The sequence below is a fragment of the Vombatus ursinus genome, unplaced genomic scaffold (assembly GCF_900497805.2).
Source record: "Vombatus ursinus unplaced genomic scaffold, bare-nosed wombat genome assembly UNPS02014793.1, whole genome shotgun sequence".
Lineage (NCBI taxonomy): Eukaryota > Metazoa > Chordata > Mammalia > Diprotodontia > Vombatidae > Vombatus > Vombatus ursinus.
In genome coordinates, this window is record NW_020954571.1 from 24,347,916 (window position 1) to 24,364,529 (window position 16,614).

Sequence of the window (16,614 nt, forward strand, 5' to 3'; positions counted from 1 at the left end):
GTCAGACTACTAAAGAATTACTCTGCAGAGCTAGAAAAATAATAACATTCATCTAGAAGAACAAAGAGTCACAAATATCAATGAAACGGTCAAAGAATCAATAGAAAATAAAAATTGCAAGGGAAGGAGGCCTAGCAGTACTAGATCTCAAACTATACTACAAAGCTGAAATCATCAAAACAAATTGATACTGGATAAGAAATAGAGAGGTTGATCAGTGGAACAGATTTAGTATACTGTAATATAGAGAAGCAAATAAACACAATAACAATGTTTGATAAACCCAACTGAGCCATTGGGACAAAAACTCACTAGTTGACAGAAATTATTGGGAAAACTTAAATATAATCTGGCAGAAACTAGGCATTGACCAACATTCACACCATATACCAAGATAAGTTCAGAATGGGTACATGATTTAGACATTTGCTTGTAACATCAAGCAAATCATAAGCAAATTAGTGGAGCAGGGAAGAAATTACCTGATCTATTGATAGGGGAAGAATTCATGATTAAACAAGATAGAGAGGTTCATAGTAGGTAAAATGGATAATTTTGATTATATAAATTTAAAAGGTTTTGCACAAACAAAACCAAAGCAGCTAAAATTAGAAGAAAACAGGAAACTAGGGGAAGTCTGCAAAAAGTTTCTCTGACAAAGGTGTCATTTCTAAAATATGTGGGTAACTGAGTCAAATTTATAAGAATTAGAGCCACTTTCTAATTAATAATGATCAAAAGAGAGACAATTTTCAGAGGGAAAAATTAGAGCTGTCATTAGCTATATTTTGAAAATGCTCTAAATCACTAATAATTTAAAAAATGCAACTAAAAACAACCACTTTACACCCATCAAATTGGCTAAGATGACAAAAATGGAAAATCACAAACATTTGAGTGGGTATGGAAAACAGGTACCCTAATGCATTGTTGAGGGAGCTGTGCACTAGTCCAAGCATTCTGGAAAACAATTTGGAGCTATGCCCAAAAACCTACTTGTGCTGCATACCTTTTGACTCAGTAATACCACTACTAAGACCATACCCCATAGAGATGAAAGTGGAAAAGGACTTGACTATATGTACAAAAATATTTATAGTGGGTCTTTTTGTGGTGGCAAAACTGAGGGAATACCCTCAATTATGGAGTGACTGAAAAAGTTATGGTATATGACTGTGATGGCATACTATTGTTTTGTAAGAAATGATGAAGCAGATGCTTTCAGAAAAACCTGAGAAGACTTACATGAACTGATGCAAAGTGAAATGAGAAGACCCAGAACAATGTGCAAAGTAACAGTAACATTGAAAAGATAATCAATTTTGTGCAAAAATGGATAATTTTGATTACATTAAATTAAAAATGTTTTTACACAGACAAAGCCAGTGCACCCAAGATTAGAAGGGAAGCAGAAAGCTGGGAAACAGTTTTTACAGCCACTCTCTAATAAAGACCTCATTTCTAAAATATATAGAGAACTGAGTCAAATTTATAAGAATACAAGTCATTCCCCAATTGATAAATGGTCGAAGGATATGAACAAGTAGTTTTCAGATGAAGAAATTAAAGCTGTCTATAGGCATATGAAAAATCAGTATTGATTAGAGAAATGCAAATCAAAACAACTCTGAGGTACCACATCACAGCTATTAGATTGGCTAACATGACAAAACAGGAAAATGATAAATGTTGGAGAAGATATGGGAAAATTGGAATACTAATGCATTGTTGGTGGAGTTGTGAGCTGATCCAAACATTCTGGAGAACAATTTGGAACTATGCCCAGAGGGCTATTAAAACTGCATACCTTTTGATCCAGCAATACCACTATTAGGTCTGTATCCCAAAGAGATCATAAAAAAGGACCCACGTGCAAAAATATTTATAGCAGCTCTTTTTATGGTTGCAAAGAATTGGAAATTGAGGGGATGCCCATCAACTGAGGAATGGCTGAGCAAGTTGTGGTGTATGAATGTAATGGAATACTCTTGTTCCATAAGAAATGATGAACAGGCAGAATTGTTCTGATTATTCTTTCACAACTTGACTAATGTGGAAATATGTTTAATATCATTGTACATGTATAGCCTGTATCGAATTGCATGCATCTTGGGGAGGGGGAAAGGGAAGGGAACTCAAAATCTTATAAAAGTGAATGTTGAAAACTAAAAACAAATTAATTTTTTTAAAAAGATAATCAATTTTGAAAGACTTAATAGTTCACATCAATACAACAACCCACCACAATTCCAAAGGACTCGAGATGAAACATGCTGTCCATCTCCAGATAAAGAAGTAATGGACTCAAAGTAGAAATTAAAGTGTATTTTTTCTCTCTCTGGGTCGTTTGGTTGTGTTTTTGTTTTCTTTTCTTTTTTTTTCCATTTTTTTCTTTTGGCGGGAGGGATGCAGAAATTTGTTTTACTTGACTATATGTATTTGTGACGGGTTTCGTTCTTCTTGCCTTCTCATTGGGTGGGGGAGGGAAATAATTTAAAACTGAAAAAAAAGGTCTGTGTGCTTTAAAAAAACATAATCTATGTCAAGTACTTTGCAAATCTTAAAGTGTTATGTAAATGTTGGCTAATATTATTATTTGCTCTAACACGTTAATGGTCTGATTATACATAGTTGAATCTACACGTATTTATTAAGTGCCTTCTGTGTTCCAGGTACTGTGCTAGTATAACCTATGAGCCTTAGCTTCTCTAATTTCTTATTGCCAACTTTGATTTCCATGATATTTCTCACTGTCCTCTCATCTGCTCACCTTTGCATTGAAGGAATCAAGTATTAAAGTTATGTTAATTTAATTTGCTTTTCGTGTTCTTTATAGAATTTCTCTACCTCCTCATCCTTTTCAATATAAGTTAACACATAAGGAGCAGTTTTTTTCATGATGTTCTGTTTGCAGATGCTTCATCATAAGTGTTATAAAGATGACCCCAGACTCAGTTCTGAAGACTGGTATCTCAAAGACTTTTTATTAAAGAGGTAGAAGAGCGTCATTTCAATTCTCGTGAGAAGCGGGCGCACTTCCTTGGAAGGAGAGAAATGCGCGCTGTAAAAGAAGCCAAAGCAATCTTTATAGTTAGTAATTGCCTAACTCCTCCCTTCTGGATCAAGATTGGTCCTAATCCTTCTGGGTTACAATCTTCCATATATACCCTACCCCTAACATAACATTATGTGCTTAGAATTATGTTATCACTCCCCCCCCCATGGAGAAGTTAGCCTGTCTATGCTGATTTCTTATCTACTTATGTGGAAACTTAACTCTTTCATTTCTCACAATAAGTACTCTAAGGCAAAGTGACCAAGCATCTCATTACATTATGTTTCTTTTTACACCACAGTTTTATCTCCACTAATTCACGTATATGTTTCTCCAAGGACAACTAGTGAGCCATCCTTCTATTTAGCTTTAACTTCCTCTTCTGGTTTCATTTGTAATGAGAATGTCAAGATTGATATAATTCAGTTCTCCCAGTAGTATGTCATTGGACAACGGACAAGGATCTCACATTTAGAGTACCAACAGTTAATGTTTATACGTGATCTGTATTCTCTGATTCTTACTGCCTCTGCCCCCATCCTCCCCCACCCTGCCACTGTTAGTGTTCTCCTTTCTGAAATATTAGCAGAACGTTTTGATCTTTCAAAACTTGGTTATTTTTAGCTGGGTATGTGTTGAATCCTCCCAGTAGAACCTAAGCTTCTTAAAGACAGAGACTTTTGTTCTTATCTTCAATATGCTGCATGAAGTAATCACTTGAGAAATATTTTTTGAAACAGTAAAACAAATATAAGAAATTAGTGGGAAATTGGGAAGTAACATGGTAGTATTGAAGAGAACACTGGACTTGGAATCAGGAGACAAAGTTCTCATTTTCTCTCTGGCATTTATGAGCTATGTGACCACTGACAAGTCACTTTTCCTATTTGAGTTATATTTCCTCAGCTTTAAAATAGGGGTTCAAATATGTATAGTGCCTACCTTCCCAGGTTATATTGAGGATCTAATGAGATTAGGTATGTAAGGTACTTCGTTAATATTAAATTGCTCTGTCAATGCAGATAGGTTTGATTATATCTAAAAATTAAAAGCAAATTAAAAAGCTACTTTAATGATAATGACTGAGGAAAAACCTGACATCTGGATTCCTACTTCCGGTTCCAACTGTAGGAAACTGATAGAAATTTATAAGATTAAAAGTCATTCTCTAATGGAGAAATGATCAAAGGATACACACACACACACACGCACACACACACACACACACACACACGAAAGAAGAAACACATTTTAATAATCTGATAAAATTTCCATCTCTAATAATGAAAGAAATTCTATATTGACACAACTTTGAGGAGCTATCTTATACCCAGTTTTATCCCTTTAAATTAATGTTGAAATCATTAATGTGGGTACTTTTTCCAAAAATGCAGATTGCAACCCATCCATGCCTGCCCTTCCTAAGCATCTCTTATCTGTGTGCACCCAGTGTCCTAAGTGACTTCCTCAAAATCACTTTACTTTGCTTGGATGCCAGTGGAGTACACAGGTTGTCTTATCCTTGCTATTTAGCCAGCTCATCTTTTTTTCTGGCCGTATTTTTTTATGATATCCTTTATACAACTTTTCTTCATAATTTCTTGTTTATAATGTGATACAGCCTGCTTATATCCACCATGCCCTTCTCCCATGCCTTTTGTGTCATTCCAAACTTTTAATTCTTCAGACATTACTCAAAACCATACAGTATCAATCTTTGTTTCAAGGAGAAGCTTGGACTCATTTATCTAAGTTTGTAATTTCCTAAATATCGACTATAACTTTCTTTTTTTTACTTTGCGTATATGCAGATACAAATGGATACAGAATTAGACATTGAGTTACTATTAGTTTATTAATCCTTTTTTATTGCAAGAGAAGCATCATGAAATATTAAATGCTGGACTTGCAGGAAAAACTTGATTTACATCCCACCTCTGATGTTTACTAGCTGTGTTACCATGTAGGCTAGTCATGTAACCTATCTGAACCTTAGTTTCCCCATCTATAAAATTAGGAGTTACTTGTCTCACAGGATTGTTGTGAGAATCAATAATACATTCTGTAAACCTTAGAGTACCACCTCAGTGCCATTTGTTATTAATGTGAATACTTCCAGTTATATGGGGGAGAGGGGTGTTTGGTTGAGGTTGCTACTGTATGTCTGTGGTGAAAATTATTAAAAACAAAAAGATTAAGCTAGTAAAACCACTCTTAATACTAGAATAAGACATAGCCTGGGAGAAAAATATTCTTTTCCTTTTGATGGTCTAAAAAAAGCAATTTGTTTGACTATGAGGAACAGGGTTATATAAAATGCATGCTTGATGAATAAAACTTGTGCCGCTGAAAGAGGAGTTATGTTAATTAAGTAGTGTCTGACTCCCTCTGTTTGAATTCTAGTCTTCAAGTCTCTTTATAGACATCTGTTGTTCTACTCTCCTTTTTCCAGTAGATGGCAACAGAACCCATTTAGATTTTTCTTAAGAAAATCAGTTTACTTTTGTTATCTCCTTTTTTGTTCTGAAATTAATATGAATAATGTGTGTTTAATAGTACAGATTCTGAAACCTTTCTAATATATATATATATTTCTTTTCTAGGAAGATCGAAAAAGACGAGATCGGGATCGGGCTGAGAGTGAGGCAGAAAAAGAACTTCAATGTCAAACTCCTATAAGACTAGAATTGCCCCCTGAGAAGCCTCTGACAAGTACATTATCTAAGCAAGAAGGTGGGAATAGCTAAGAATTCACTGTTATGAGCAAAGTACAAAAAAGTAAAAAATTGCTTGAAGAGTTAAGGTCTGAGAAAATCGTTCAGTTTCAGTTAGTCAAAACTTAGGTTTTCTTAATTAAAAAAATAACTTTTCTGTTCCCATCACCTTTTATATTGAAATTTTTCAATTTAACTTTAATTTTTAATCTGTATTTTCAAACTGTGGAACCATTTGGAGCATGATTGAAATTTCTGTTCTTAAGCTTTAAAAAAGGAAAGACAGGTAAATTATGAGGACACCAAAAGAAATGTCTGGTAGGTAAAAGGTATCACATGAAACTATATAACTTAATCCTTCTGATCTGAATTTTCTTTTGTAAAACTTTTTCTCTTTCTTTTGTGCATTAGAAGTAGAACAAACACCCCTTCAAGAGGCTTTGAATCAACTGATGAGACAATTACAAAGGTAAAGGTGTATTTTAACACTTTGCATTGAAATTGCACATTCATAACATAAAGGATAGTTTGTAGAAGTCACTTTTTAAAACCTGCAATATGTGGCCTAGGTTCAAATTCAGTTAATTTTAAAGTGGATGATAAATATTTTGCCTGGCAATAAAAAGTACTATAAGATGCTGAGTCATCAGATTGTCCCCATTCGGTTTGTTTTAACTGGCAACTCCTAGGTTGTTAAATGATGCTTTTTAATGGCAATTTTCTCTTTGATCTAGTGTTTTAATAATGATAAAGCTTAAAACCAGGAATAAATAGTACATATATTTGTGCTTTTATTATTAATAGAGGAGGTGCCTTCTGTATGTTTTTATAATGCCAGCACATCATGAGAGTTTTGTGAATATGAATTGCATACAGACTAAACTCTGGAAAAAGTAAATAATACTGTATAACAAATAAAATAGAGGGCCTACTTTTAAATGGAACTTTCTAAATCTCAGGTTTTAGCCTTGGTCAGCATTTTCATTGTTGGCCACATGAAATAATTTCAACACTTTCCCAGTAGGAAAAGGAATAATTTCTCCTGTTTTAAGAGATTGAATTGAATAAACCCCAAACTTTTTTATTTTTAATCCAAATACTGATTCCTGTTATGTTTAAAGAAAACAACAATAGCTTTATTCAGAATTTATGCTCAAAAAATTTGGTTTGATTATCTCTTCCAGAATTATATTTTGTAGTTATGTTGACCATTTGCAAAAGGATAATAGTCAAATTTAGGTTAAAGCATGAATTTTAAATTAACCTAATATCTACCTTTTCTGTGTGGTTGTCATATATGAACCACAATGCCCATCACAAAGAAATTCCCCCAGAGAAAGTTCCTGGTACTAAATATTCAACACATATAATTCAGTCTTGTCACAAAATACAAAAAGTATATTGGTCTGACACTTTCTCACCTACTATATAATAACAAACTAAATAAAATCAATATCTTTTATTACTGCATAAAGCGTTTTCTTTCTCCAAAGAGTAGAAAAATGGCATACTATGGACAGATAACTTAGTTTTAACAAACATAACTAAATTTATACATTGAAAAGTGTTGTCTCTTTCAAAGTCCTAATACCATTGTTTAAAAAATGCTTAGAAATTTTCTCTTTTTAGAACTCCCTTCAGAGTCTATATATAGCACATTGTTTTGAATCTCAGTGGTAAAAACTTCATCTTTTGATCACAAATGAAATATGATGCTAAAGTGATGAGATTTGTTTTCTTGTATGATTCATAAACTGGTTCTAAAGAGAACTCTAAAAATGGCTGAAGCCATGAAAACATCACTGGAAAAAATGTGTAGTAATCCACATTGACTATGTTGAAGAGGATAATATTCATTTTTATACTAAATTTGTTACTTTGTATTACATAGACTACGTTCCTGGCTATATACTGATTTTTACAGATGAATCTAGTAGAAGTGGCCTTATCATATGGTAGATTACTCCTTCAGGGAAATGAATAGTTATGTATTATTGTTTATTATATTTATTACCTCTGCTCTTTTGTCCATCCTTGAATACTATACATTGGTCATCAGCTGGGTGACCAGTCTCGTTTATTTCCTTTATTTTGCTTTTTTCCCAAGTAGAGGGATAATAAATTAAGTAGTCTGCATACTTAAGAGAAAAGGGCTCTCTATTGTAATGAAACTTGTTGGTAAAACATTGGAATACTGCCATTAAGCAATGAATTTACTAGTCCTGTGTCACCCTTACTTCAATTTTAAGTGAAAAACAGTTCTTGCCTTGCTATGATTTCTTTCAGCTAGGGAGAACATTTTCTCTAGTTTCAGCTGCTGGACCAGTAGAACCTTTTGCAGTAGAAATGAAAAATAAGATTGCCTCTTTCATATCTTCACAGAAAGGACCCAAGTGCTTTCTTTTCATTTCCTGTGACTGATTTTATTGCTCCTGGCTACTCTATGATCATTAAACACCCAATGGATTTTAGTACTATGAAAGAAAAGATCAAGAACAATGACTACCAATCCATAGAAGAATTGAAGGTAGTTATAATTTATTTGTATTTTCTGTGGGGAAGGAGACTAACCTATGTGACACAAAATGAAACTCTGACATCTTTATTCAGTCCAATATTGGATTTTCTAAACACTGAAGCTTGGTAGAAATCTGCACGTCTGGTATTCAGAATATTTCCTATTGACCTTTTATTGTACAAAGACCATTTTTTTTTAAATTTTCAAGACCATATTTTCTCCCTCAGAAAACTCTTACAAGCTCTTACAAGTTTTTTTTTTTAAAAACAGATAAAATACCCCATATGGTAGCTTGTTTAGACAAAAATTTTGCATGACTTTTATAAATTTTTTTTTAATGTTGTCTCCCAATCTTTGAAAAAGGAATATTAAAATTTTAATTTCAGATCAAAACAAATAAAATTGTAGTTCAGATGGAAATGTAATTAGAACCAGTATTCTTTTCCTTTTATGACCATTCAAGAAAATATGCATGTTCCCGTAAGTAAACAGAAAATAAATTGGTTTGACCACAAATATTGTATAAGGAAGTAACTTGATTACATTCTTTCTTATTGCTCTCTAAATTCCACTTTATCTTTGTCAAATACCTTTCCTCTCCTCCCTACCCCCCATTTTTAGGGGAAAGCCTTATAAGTAAACAGAAAGCTATGAAGATGATATATATTAATAGTTATAGCTGAAGTTGATTTCACTTTTAGATAATCATAGTATCTAGAGAAGGAAGGAAGATATGTATTCTTTTGATATTATCATCTTCTAGAGAGGAAGAACCACATCTCTTTAAACTTCTTTCGTATAGGCCCTATACAAATATTTACCGATTGAAATAGTGGAGTGATTCCATCATTTTTACTCTTTAATATTTTAGAAATAATTTTTAAATAACATCCTAAGTAGTTATAGAACAAAAACTTATCTGTACATCTCACCTTTATTCCTTAAGAATTGTGTCCCATTTCTTTTCTTCTAGTCATATGTACAGTGGAAGGGTAAGTTGAGGAGAAAGCAAGATTATAGCACCCAAGGAACTTCCAGTGTGTGTTTTGAGATCCACTGCTTGAATGGGTAGAATCACCATCTACCCTGGGAAATGTGCTAAATAATAGTTTACCTGATAACCAGCAGTTACTTGATTTAAGTTGCCAAGTTATACTGTATCAGTCATACAAATCTATGTTCTCTTCCTTAAAATCATCTTGCTTGCTTCACAAAGAAGTGACATTTAACTAATTCTAAGATTTATGTGGATTATCAGCATTTAATTTCTAATTTCAACATCAGTGTATTATACAGTCAATTTGTAAGCACTCAGCACCTGCTGTGTACCTGGCTAGGTGTTGGGGATACAAAGATAAAAATATAACACTGCCTGTCCCCAAGGAGCTTGCATTCTCTTGGGAAAGACTACATGCCCGAATATAAGTATATGGAGTCGGTCAGTAAACATTAAACACTATGCACTAGCCTCTGTGCTAAGTGTTGGGGATTCAAGGAAAGGCAAAACTGCTTCTGCCCTTGAGGAGCTCACAATCTAATACAAAATAAATACAAAGTAATCTTTGGAGCAGAGAAGGTATGAGCAGCTGATAATAATATTCAGGTTACTGAATTGCATTCATGTTCAAATAAACAAGAAGAATTTCCATGACAAAATAGGCTATAATCACCTGGTTAAACATTTCAGACTTTCAATTTTTAATAGAAAAAATTTATCCTGGTTTTCATTATATTATTTAAGAAATTCCAATACAGGGGCAGCTAGGTGGAGCAGTGGATAGAGCACTGCCCCTGGAGTCAGAAGGACCTGAGTTCAAATTCAGCCTCAGACACTTGATACTAGCTGTGTGACCCTGGGCAAGTCATTTAACCCAATTGCCTCACCAGAAAAAGAAAGAAAGAAATTCCAATACGTAAAACTATTTCCTTCAAACATCTTTGGGCAAACAAGGTTAAGATTTATCATACAACAGAAATGAAAGTAGTGTCTTGAGCTGCTTTCAAAACTCAGCATTCTGTGGAATTCAATGAATGTATATACAAAAAAGTCAGTTAAGCGTAAAGATCTAAATACTGATATACAATAGTTCATTATAGATTTCTGCAGCAAAAAGCCCTTTGGCAGATGAGCGTATTTATCACATTTCTCAGGGTAAAGGGTGATTATATCCATTCAGCCATTCAGGGAGTATCTTGTGTATTATAATCTTGTTTTTAGTGACCCTTGTGCTGTACATTTGGTTAGGAGGAAAGAAAAACAAAATGCAACTTCTTTTTAATTTTTAAATTTTTAAATTAACTAGCATTTTTTATTAATCTGTTCCTCCCACTAACCTTCTCTCCCTTCAGCAAATAAAACAAACCTAAAATTAAAACCCTTAATACATAGCTTCTTAGTCTACCAAAACAAATTCCCACATTTGTTGTTGTTGTTCAGTCACGTTTGATTCCTAAGCTCATCAGAAGTTGAGAAGATGATTCATCTTCATTCTTTTGGACTTGTGGCTTATCATTGCATTGATCAGAGCTCTAAAATCTTTCAAAGTTGTTTTACTTTTTAATGTTATCATGGTATAAATTGTATTTCTGCTCACTTCACTATGTATCAATTCATCCCAAATGGGGTAGAAGAGTTTTTTCTAAAATTGACCACTTTATCATTTCTTATGGTATGGTAATATTCCATTGCATTTATATATCTCAATTTGTTTAGCTGTTCCCCAATAGGACACACTCTTTGTTTCTGATCTTCAGCTACCATGATAAAAAGCATGTGTGTGTATGTGTATGTGTGTATATGTATATATGTATATACATATACACATACATATTTGTACATATAGGTGCTTTTCCTCTTTTGATTTCTCTGGGGTATAGATCTAGTAGTGGTATCATTGGGTCAGAGGGCATATACAGTTTGATAACTTTTCTAGGCACAATTCCAAATTGCTTTATATAAAGGCTAGATCAGCTCACACAGCTCCATCATCAGTATTCTGGTGTACCTGTTTTTCCATAGCCCCTCCAATATTTGTTATTTTCCTCTTTTGTTGACTTTGCCAGTCTTAGAGACATGAGATACAGTATGCTTGTGTTTTTATTCTGTGACTGATTCAGATATGCTATAGAAAGTTAGGAAGGAAATAGAACCTACTGTGTGCCAGGCACTTTAGAAGCACCACATATGTATCATTTGATCCTCACAACAGCCCTGTAAGGAAAGTGCTATTGTTATCCCCATTTAATAGTTGAGAAAACTTAAGCAGGCAGAGGTTAAGTCATTTAAACCAGGGTCACACAGCTAGCATGTGTTTGAGTCTGAATTTGAACTAGGGTCTTCTAACTCCAGGCCTGTAAATTCTATCCATTGTACCATCTAGACACCTTAGACGCGGAGATCATTATACTTTGTTAAACCTATAATCTAGACTCTGGGCAAGTCATGTAACCCCATTGCCTAACAAACAAACAAACAAAAAAACCTATAATCTAGCTGAGTACTTTGATGCTAATAAAATTTATACATACCATATAAATCCATAGTCGATTTTTGTCTGCATATGATTCAGTTTTCCCCAAATCCCTTCACTGCTTGCCCTTTATCTCCTCCTCCGTGTGTGTGTGTGTCTCAGTCTCAGAAGTCTTTCTGCTGTTTTAAACCATTAAAGCCTAATGAAATTTAAGCTGTATTATGTGCATGTATATGCATACATACATAGATGTTTTTTTAAAGCTTACTGCTATCTGTAGTGAAATGGCAGACTCTTTCAAGAAGGATCCAGAACTAACTGCAACATGTATCCATTTCAAACTTGAGTAGATTTTGAGAATGCCACATGTACTTTTTTTGGGGTTTCAATATAGCACTCAGTGTTGAGACTCCTGTCTTATTTCCAGCTTTCACTGTGGTTTAAAGTGGAACTGTAATTCTTCTTAACTGTTCATAGCTTTCATCTGTTCTATGTTATCATCAACTCTCAAAGTGTTTGGGATAGTTTAGTTATAGCTTGACATGATTTTCTTCACATTCACACAAGTGAAATTTACCTGACTATGCAAGAATGCAGGGAGTTCTCCAGTATATGTACATTGGAAACAGAAATTTAAAAATTATAAATAATCTAGGTAGTAATGTTACCTGTGTTAACTTATCATGATTATATGGTTTATTTTACATTGACAAGTTTTTTGTAATATTCCACCAATATTTTGCTCACAGTGATATCCAAAATTAAAAGAACCAGATATGAAAATTAAATTAAAATATTAATCTTATAACTATCTTATAGTTGTGGTAAAGAATGTTATAATATTTTGGTTTTCTCCTCCAGGTTCTGACTAGGTTTTCTAATATAGCAATCAAATTATGTACATTAAGTTCTTCATTGTCTGTGTTGAAAAATCATTTTCCAAAATAGCATATTTAATTTCCTTTCAACAAAGATGTTTCTTATAAGCAAAAAAAAAATTCTCTTTTGACCTCTTAAGACCATTTAGTGGGCAGTGGAAGGAATCTTTGAAGGAATCTGTTTCTTGACATTTGATTCCTAAAAATGTAGTTCAAGATTTTACATGTGGTTATTCCTCTGTGAAAAAAAGAATGTTGTAGCATGTTTAAATTACTTTTCAAATTTGCATCTCTTTTCATTTGTCAGTCAATACTTCAACACTTTAATCGCCTATGTGAGATTACCATTAGTGAACAGAGAGAGATGAGATTATTTTTTCATGGTGCAAAGGAGAAGGGATTGCAATGTGTTTTTAAATGAGTTGCAGTTTGAGCAGATTGTATAATTTAAAAATATTCTTTGTGCATTTTCCTCCTTAAACTTCTCTCTACAGGATAATTTCAAACTGATGTGTAGCAATGCCATGATTTACAATAAACCGGAAACCATTTATTACAAAGCTGCAAAGAAGCTGTTGCACTCAGGAATGAAAATTCTTAGCCAGGTAAAGGAAAGCCTTTGTTATAAATGATGGAAATGAAATTTTATCTCTGTGCTTAAACCACAAGATTCTGAATTTACTTCAGAGTTAAATCATTTTTGGAATAGAAAACATTAAAAGGAAAGACATGTTCTTTTTAAAAAGGTATGATGCTAAAGTGATAGATAAAGGTAGAGTAACTATCATTTGGAGCTGATACATTTAAATCTTGTGAAGAATAGGACTAGACATGCTCAGAGGGCCCTTCCATCTCTTGAGCTTATATGATTTTGTGTAAATTCCCTAGAGATGCTTAACTTGACCGGACCTAGTAAACACTTTTATTTATTCTGGACCGAAGTGTTCTAGGAGAAATAATATGGGAAATTCAGTTCTGACTGGGGTGAAATCAGGGACCTGGGTTGAAACCAGGGGATTCCTTCACCTGCATGTAAGCAGAGCCCAGAACAGGAAGGACTGGAAAGAGGACCCCCATCCTGGCTTGCCTGTAGGTCCAACCTGTCATGACCAGAGTTCCTGGGGCTCAGGAATTGGGAGGGAGGCGGGGAAGAGATATGATCTGAATGCCTGAATCATCCATCCCCTCTAAGAAGAAGAGAACTCTTCCCAGCTATGACATGGAGAACCAACTCCATGGTGAGCCCACCTTCACATGCTAAATGTTCTATATTTATTTTTAAAAAAATAAAATTATGTTAGATGAGAAAAAAAATCCCAGGAGATTCCAAATTCCAGGAGAAGATTGATCTGATAATTTGTGAGGCCTTTACTAATATAAAATATTTTTCTTTATGATAATGACATCCCAGATGTTCAATGGAATATTCATCCTGTATGCATAATATTATACTAGAGACAAAAGGAAAGCTATGTAGGAAATATATACAATGGCTGATATTCAAGGATTTATAGCATAATTTGAAGAAGCAAAATATGCACATATGAAATAACCAATGAGTAATCACAAACTAGACCAGAAGAGCAAACTCCTGGTACAAATTGAATAACAAATTGTATTCAACAATGAAAACAATGTATTCAACAACAATATTCAACAACAACAATTAACATTTTTAATAGGACAAAGAAAAAGGGAATTTTCAAACTATATTGGTGGTAATATAGAAAGATTTTCCAGGATGGTGAATTTTGAGCTGGGCTTTGAAGAAGGGGAAGGATTAGCAAAGAACAATTTATTTTGTAACTCTCTAATTCACTTATCATGTAATATTGGGCATTACGGATGTCTGTTAGTATCCCGTCCCTGTATCAGACTTTGGTTTTGTTGAGGCCAGAAAGTACATCTTATATAAACTTTATATCACCATCCCTCAGTGCTGAGAACAGTGTTCTACAAACAATAGGTGTTTAATAAATATTTGTTATTGGAAAAGAGAGGGAAAGAAGCTTTAGGTAATAGGAATATTATGGGAAAGGCATCCATAAAAGAAATAGCAAGTGCTGCAGAAGGCATCAGAGTTTAACTTAATTGGAAATATCAGAAGGACTTAATAGAAGGGCCATGAATGGTAGTCTTGAGAATGTGATTTTGACAAGGTAGGCATGGTATTTTGTGTGTCAGCAAGAAGAGGGTTAGAAAAGTGACACTGGAAACAGTGTTTAAGGAAGATTTTTCTGGCGTATAGAATAAGTTGGACTAGGAACTTCAGATGAGTAGACCAATCAGGAAAGGAAGCTATTGTGGTCATTCAGCTAAGAGGTCATGAATATAACAACCAAAGCAGTAGGTTTTGGAAAAAAGGACATGGGATTTTAGAGTTAGAAGGGATTTTAAAGATCAATTCAACTCTATCATTTCACAGATGGGGGAAAATGAATCCCAAAAGAGTTGTCACTTATTCAAGGTCACACAGATAGCAGAGGTGAGATTCAAACTCACTTGCCCTGATTTCAAACACAGTTATTTTCCACACTACCCCACATTGCCAAGAAAGAAACAAATATAAGAGACTTTTGGAAAAGAAAAATCGACCAGAGTGAGTAGATGTGGAGAGAAGGCAGGCGGTGAACAAAGAATAAGAAGGAATCAAAAATTACCTGTAAGTTTCAAAGCTCAGGAGCTTAAAGGGTAATAGCAGTAAGATTTTGACATATGAAAACAGAAAACTTGTGCTTTTCTGACTTACATAAATTCTATAGTAATCGTTTATTGTTACACTTCTACAACTGGGAAAATACCAAGGTATGCAGCTATCAAACTTTGTGTCTGCATGTTCTACTCTGAAAGATTCTTGAATCCAGCGAACTGGGAAAAGAAAACATTTAGACAGACAATTATTTTTGCCTTGCTAATATTTAAACGGCATCAGGTCCTGCCCTTTTCTAAAAGTGTGGAAAACTAATGTAAACCAGTTTTCCTTCTCTGAGATGCTTTGCTTAGGAAGAGAGAACGACAAATATTTATTTCAGTATCCTCAGGAAAATCCCCAAGTTCAGTCCTATTTGGAAAGCTATAAATGTCATATGAATCATGACATTGATTTTAAAATCTGAAATCAAAATGAACATACAGTCAAGAGACTTGGCATTCCTTTGTAAAATCAAATAATTTGTACAGCATTACATTGAAGAACTTTTGTTTCTTTATGAAGATAACATGAAGCAAATTTTAAACTCTCAAATGGTTTTGATTATAAATTTTCTGTTTTGTTTTTATGAATTTCTAAAAATAGACATTTTTAAGAAGATTCTACTTTCTTTTAGAGTTTATGAAGTGTTGCTAAGACAAAATACAGAGAAAAAAAACCTTTCTGTTCTATTTTCTCTTTTTTTTATTTGTCATCTTTTTTTTCCCTCTAGATCTTTTCCTGTTGAGGAGCCCTACCCATCCTGTGCTATAGTTTCCTGTTCCCTCCACCCTAGATGGGAGGGATCATTATAAGTGATTTTCAAATTTTTATTTTAGTTCTCCTGAGTTAACTCTTGTTATAGCAGTAACACTGACAGCACATAGCATATCCTTTCATGAAAATACTTTAGACCAGAAGTCTGTCAATCTGAATTCTAGTTCCAGTTTTATCATTGTTACAACATTAGACAAAATACTTACCCCTGTCTTGGCCCTAATTAGTTTCCTTATCCATGAAATAAGTATGGGTGAGAAGACCTTCAAATTCCCTTATAGCTTTAATTTTTTTATGAAAATTGCCAAAAAATTGATAACTTTTCTTTTGTATTCTTTATGAACAGGCCTGTCAGTCACCCATCTGTCTTTTCAGACACATTTGCACACAGGGTGCTAACTAGTAGAACCACTTTCATATCTGAATGAGTATATGTAGAATAATGATTGTCTCCTAACTAAATGTTTGTAGAGAGGGCGTGTGTGTGTGTGTGTGTGTGTGTGTGTGTGTGTG

The 16,614-nt window shown here is 33.8% G+C and overlaps 1 protein-coding gene across 2 annotated transcripts in view; it reads left to right on the forward strand.

The window, feature by feature from the left end:
* Nucleotides 1–16,614, forward strand: part of BRD7 (bromodomain containing 7) — a 46,183-nt gene that overhangs the window by 12,439 nt on the left and 17,130 nt on the right. For both annotated transcript variants that reach the window (XM_027869627.1, XM_027869628.1), the window contains exons 3-6: nt 5,659–5,788; nt 6,181–6,238; nt 8,152–8,296; nt 13,130–13,240. In XM_027869627.1, the coding sequence (XP_027725428.1) occupies nt 5,659–5,788; nt 6,181–6,238; nt 8,152–8,296; nt 13,130–13,240 (444 nt within the window). The remainder of the gene's footprint in view (nt 1–5,658; nt 5,789–6,180; nt 6,239–8,151; nt 8,297–13,129; nt 13,241–16,614) is intronic.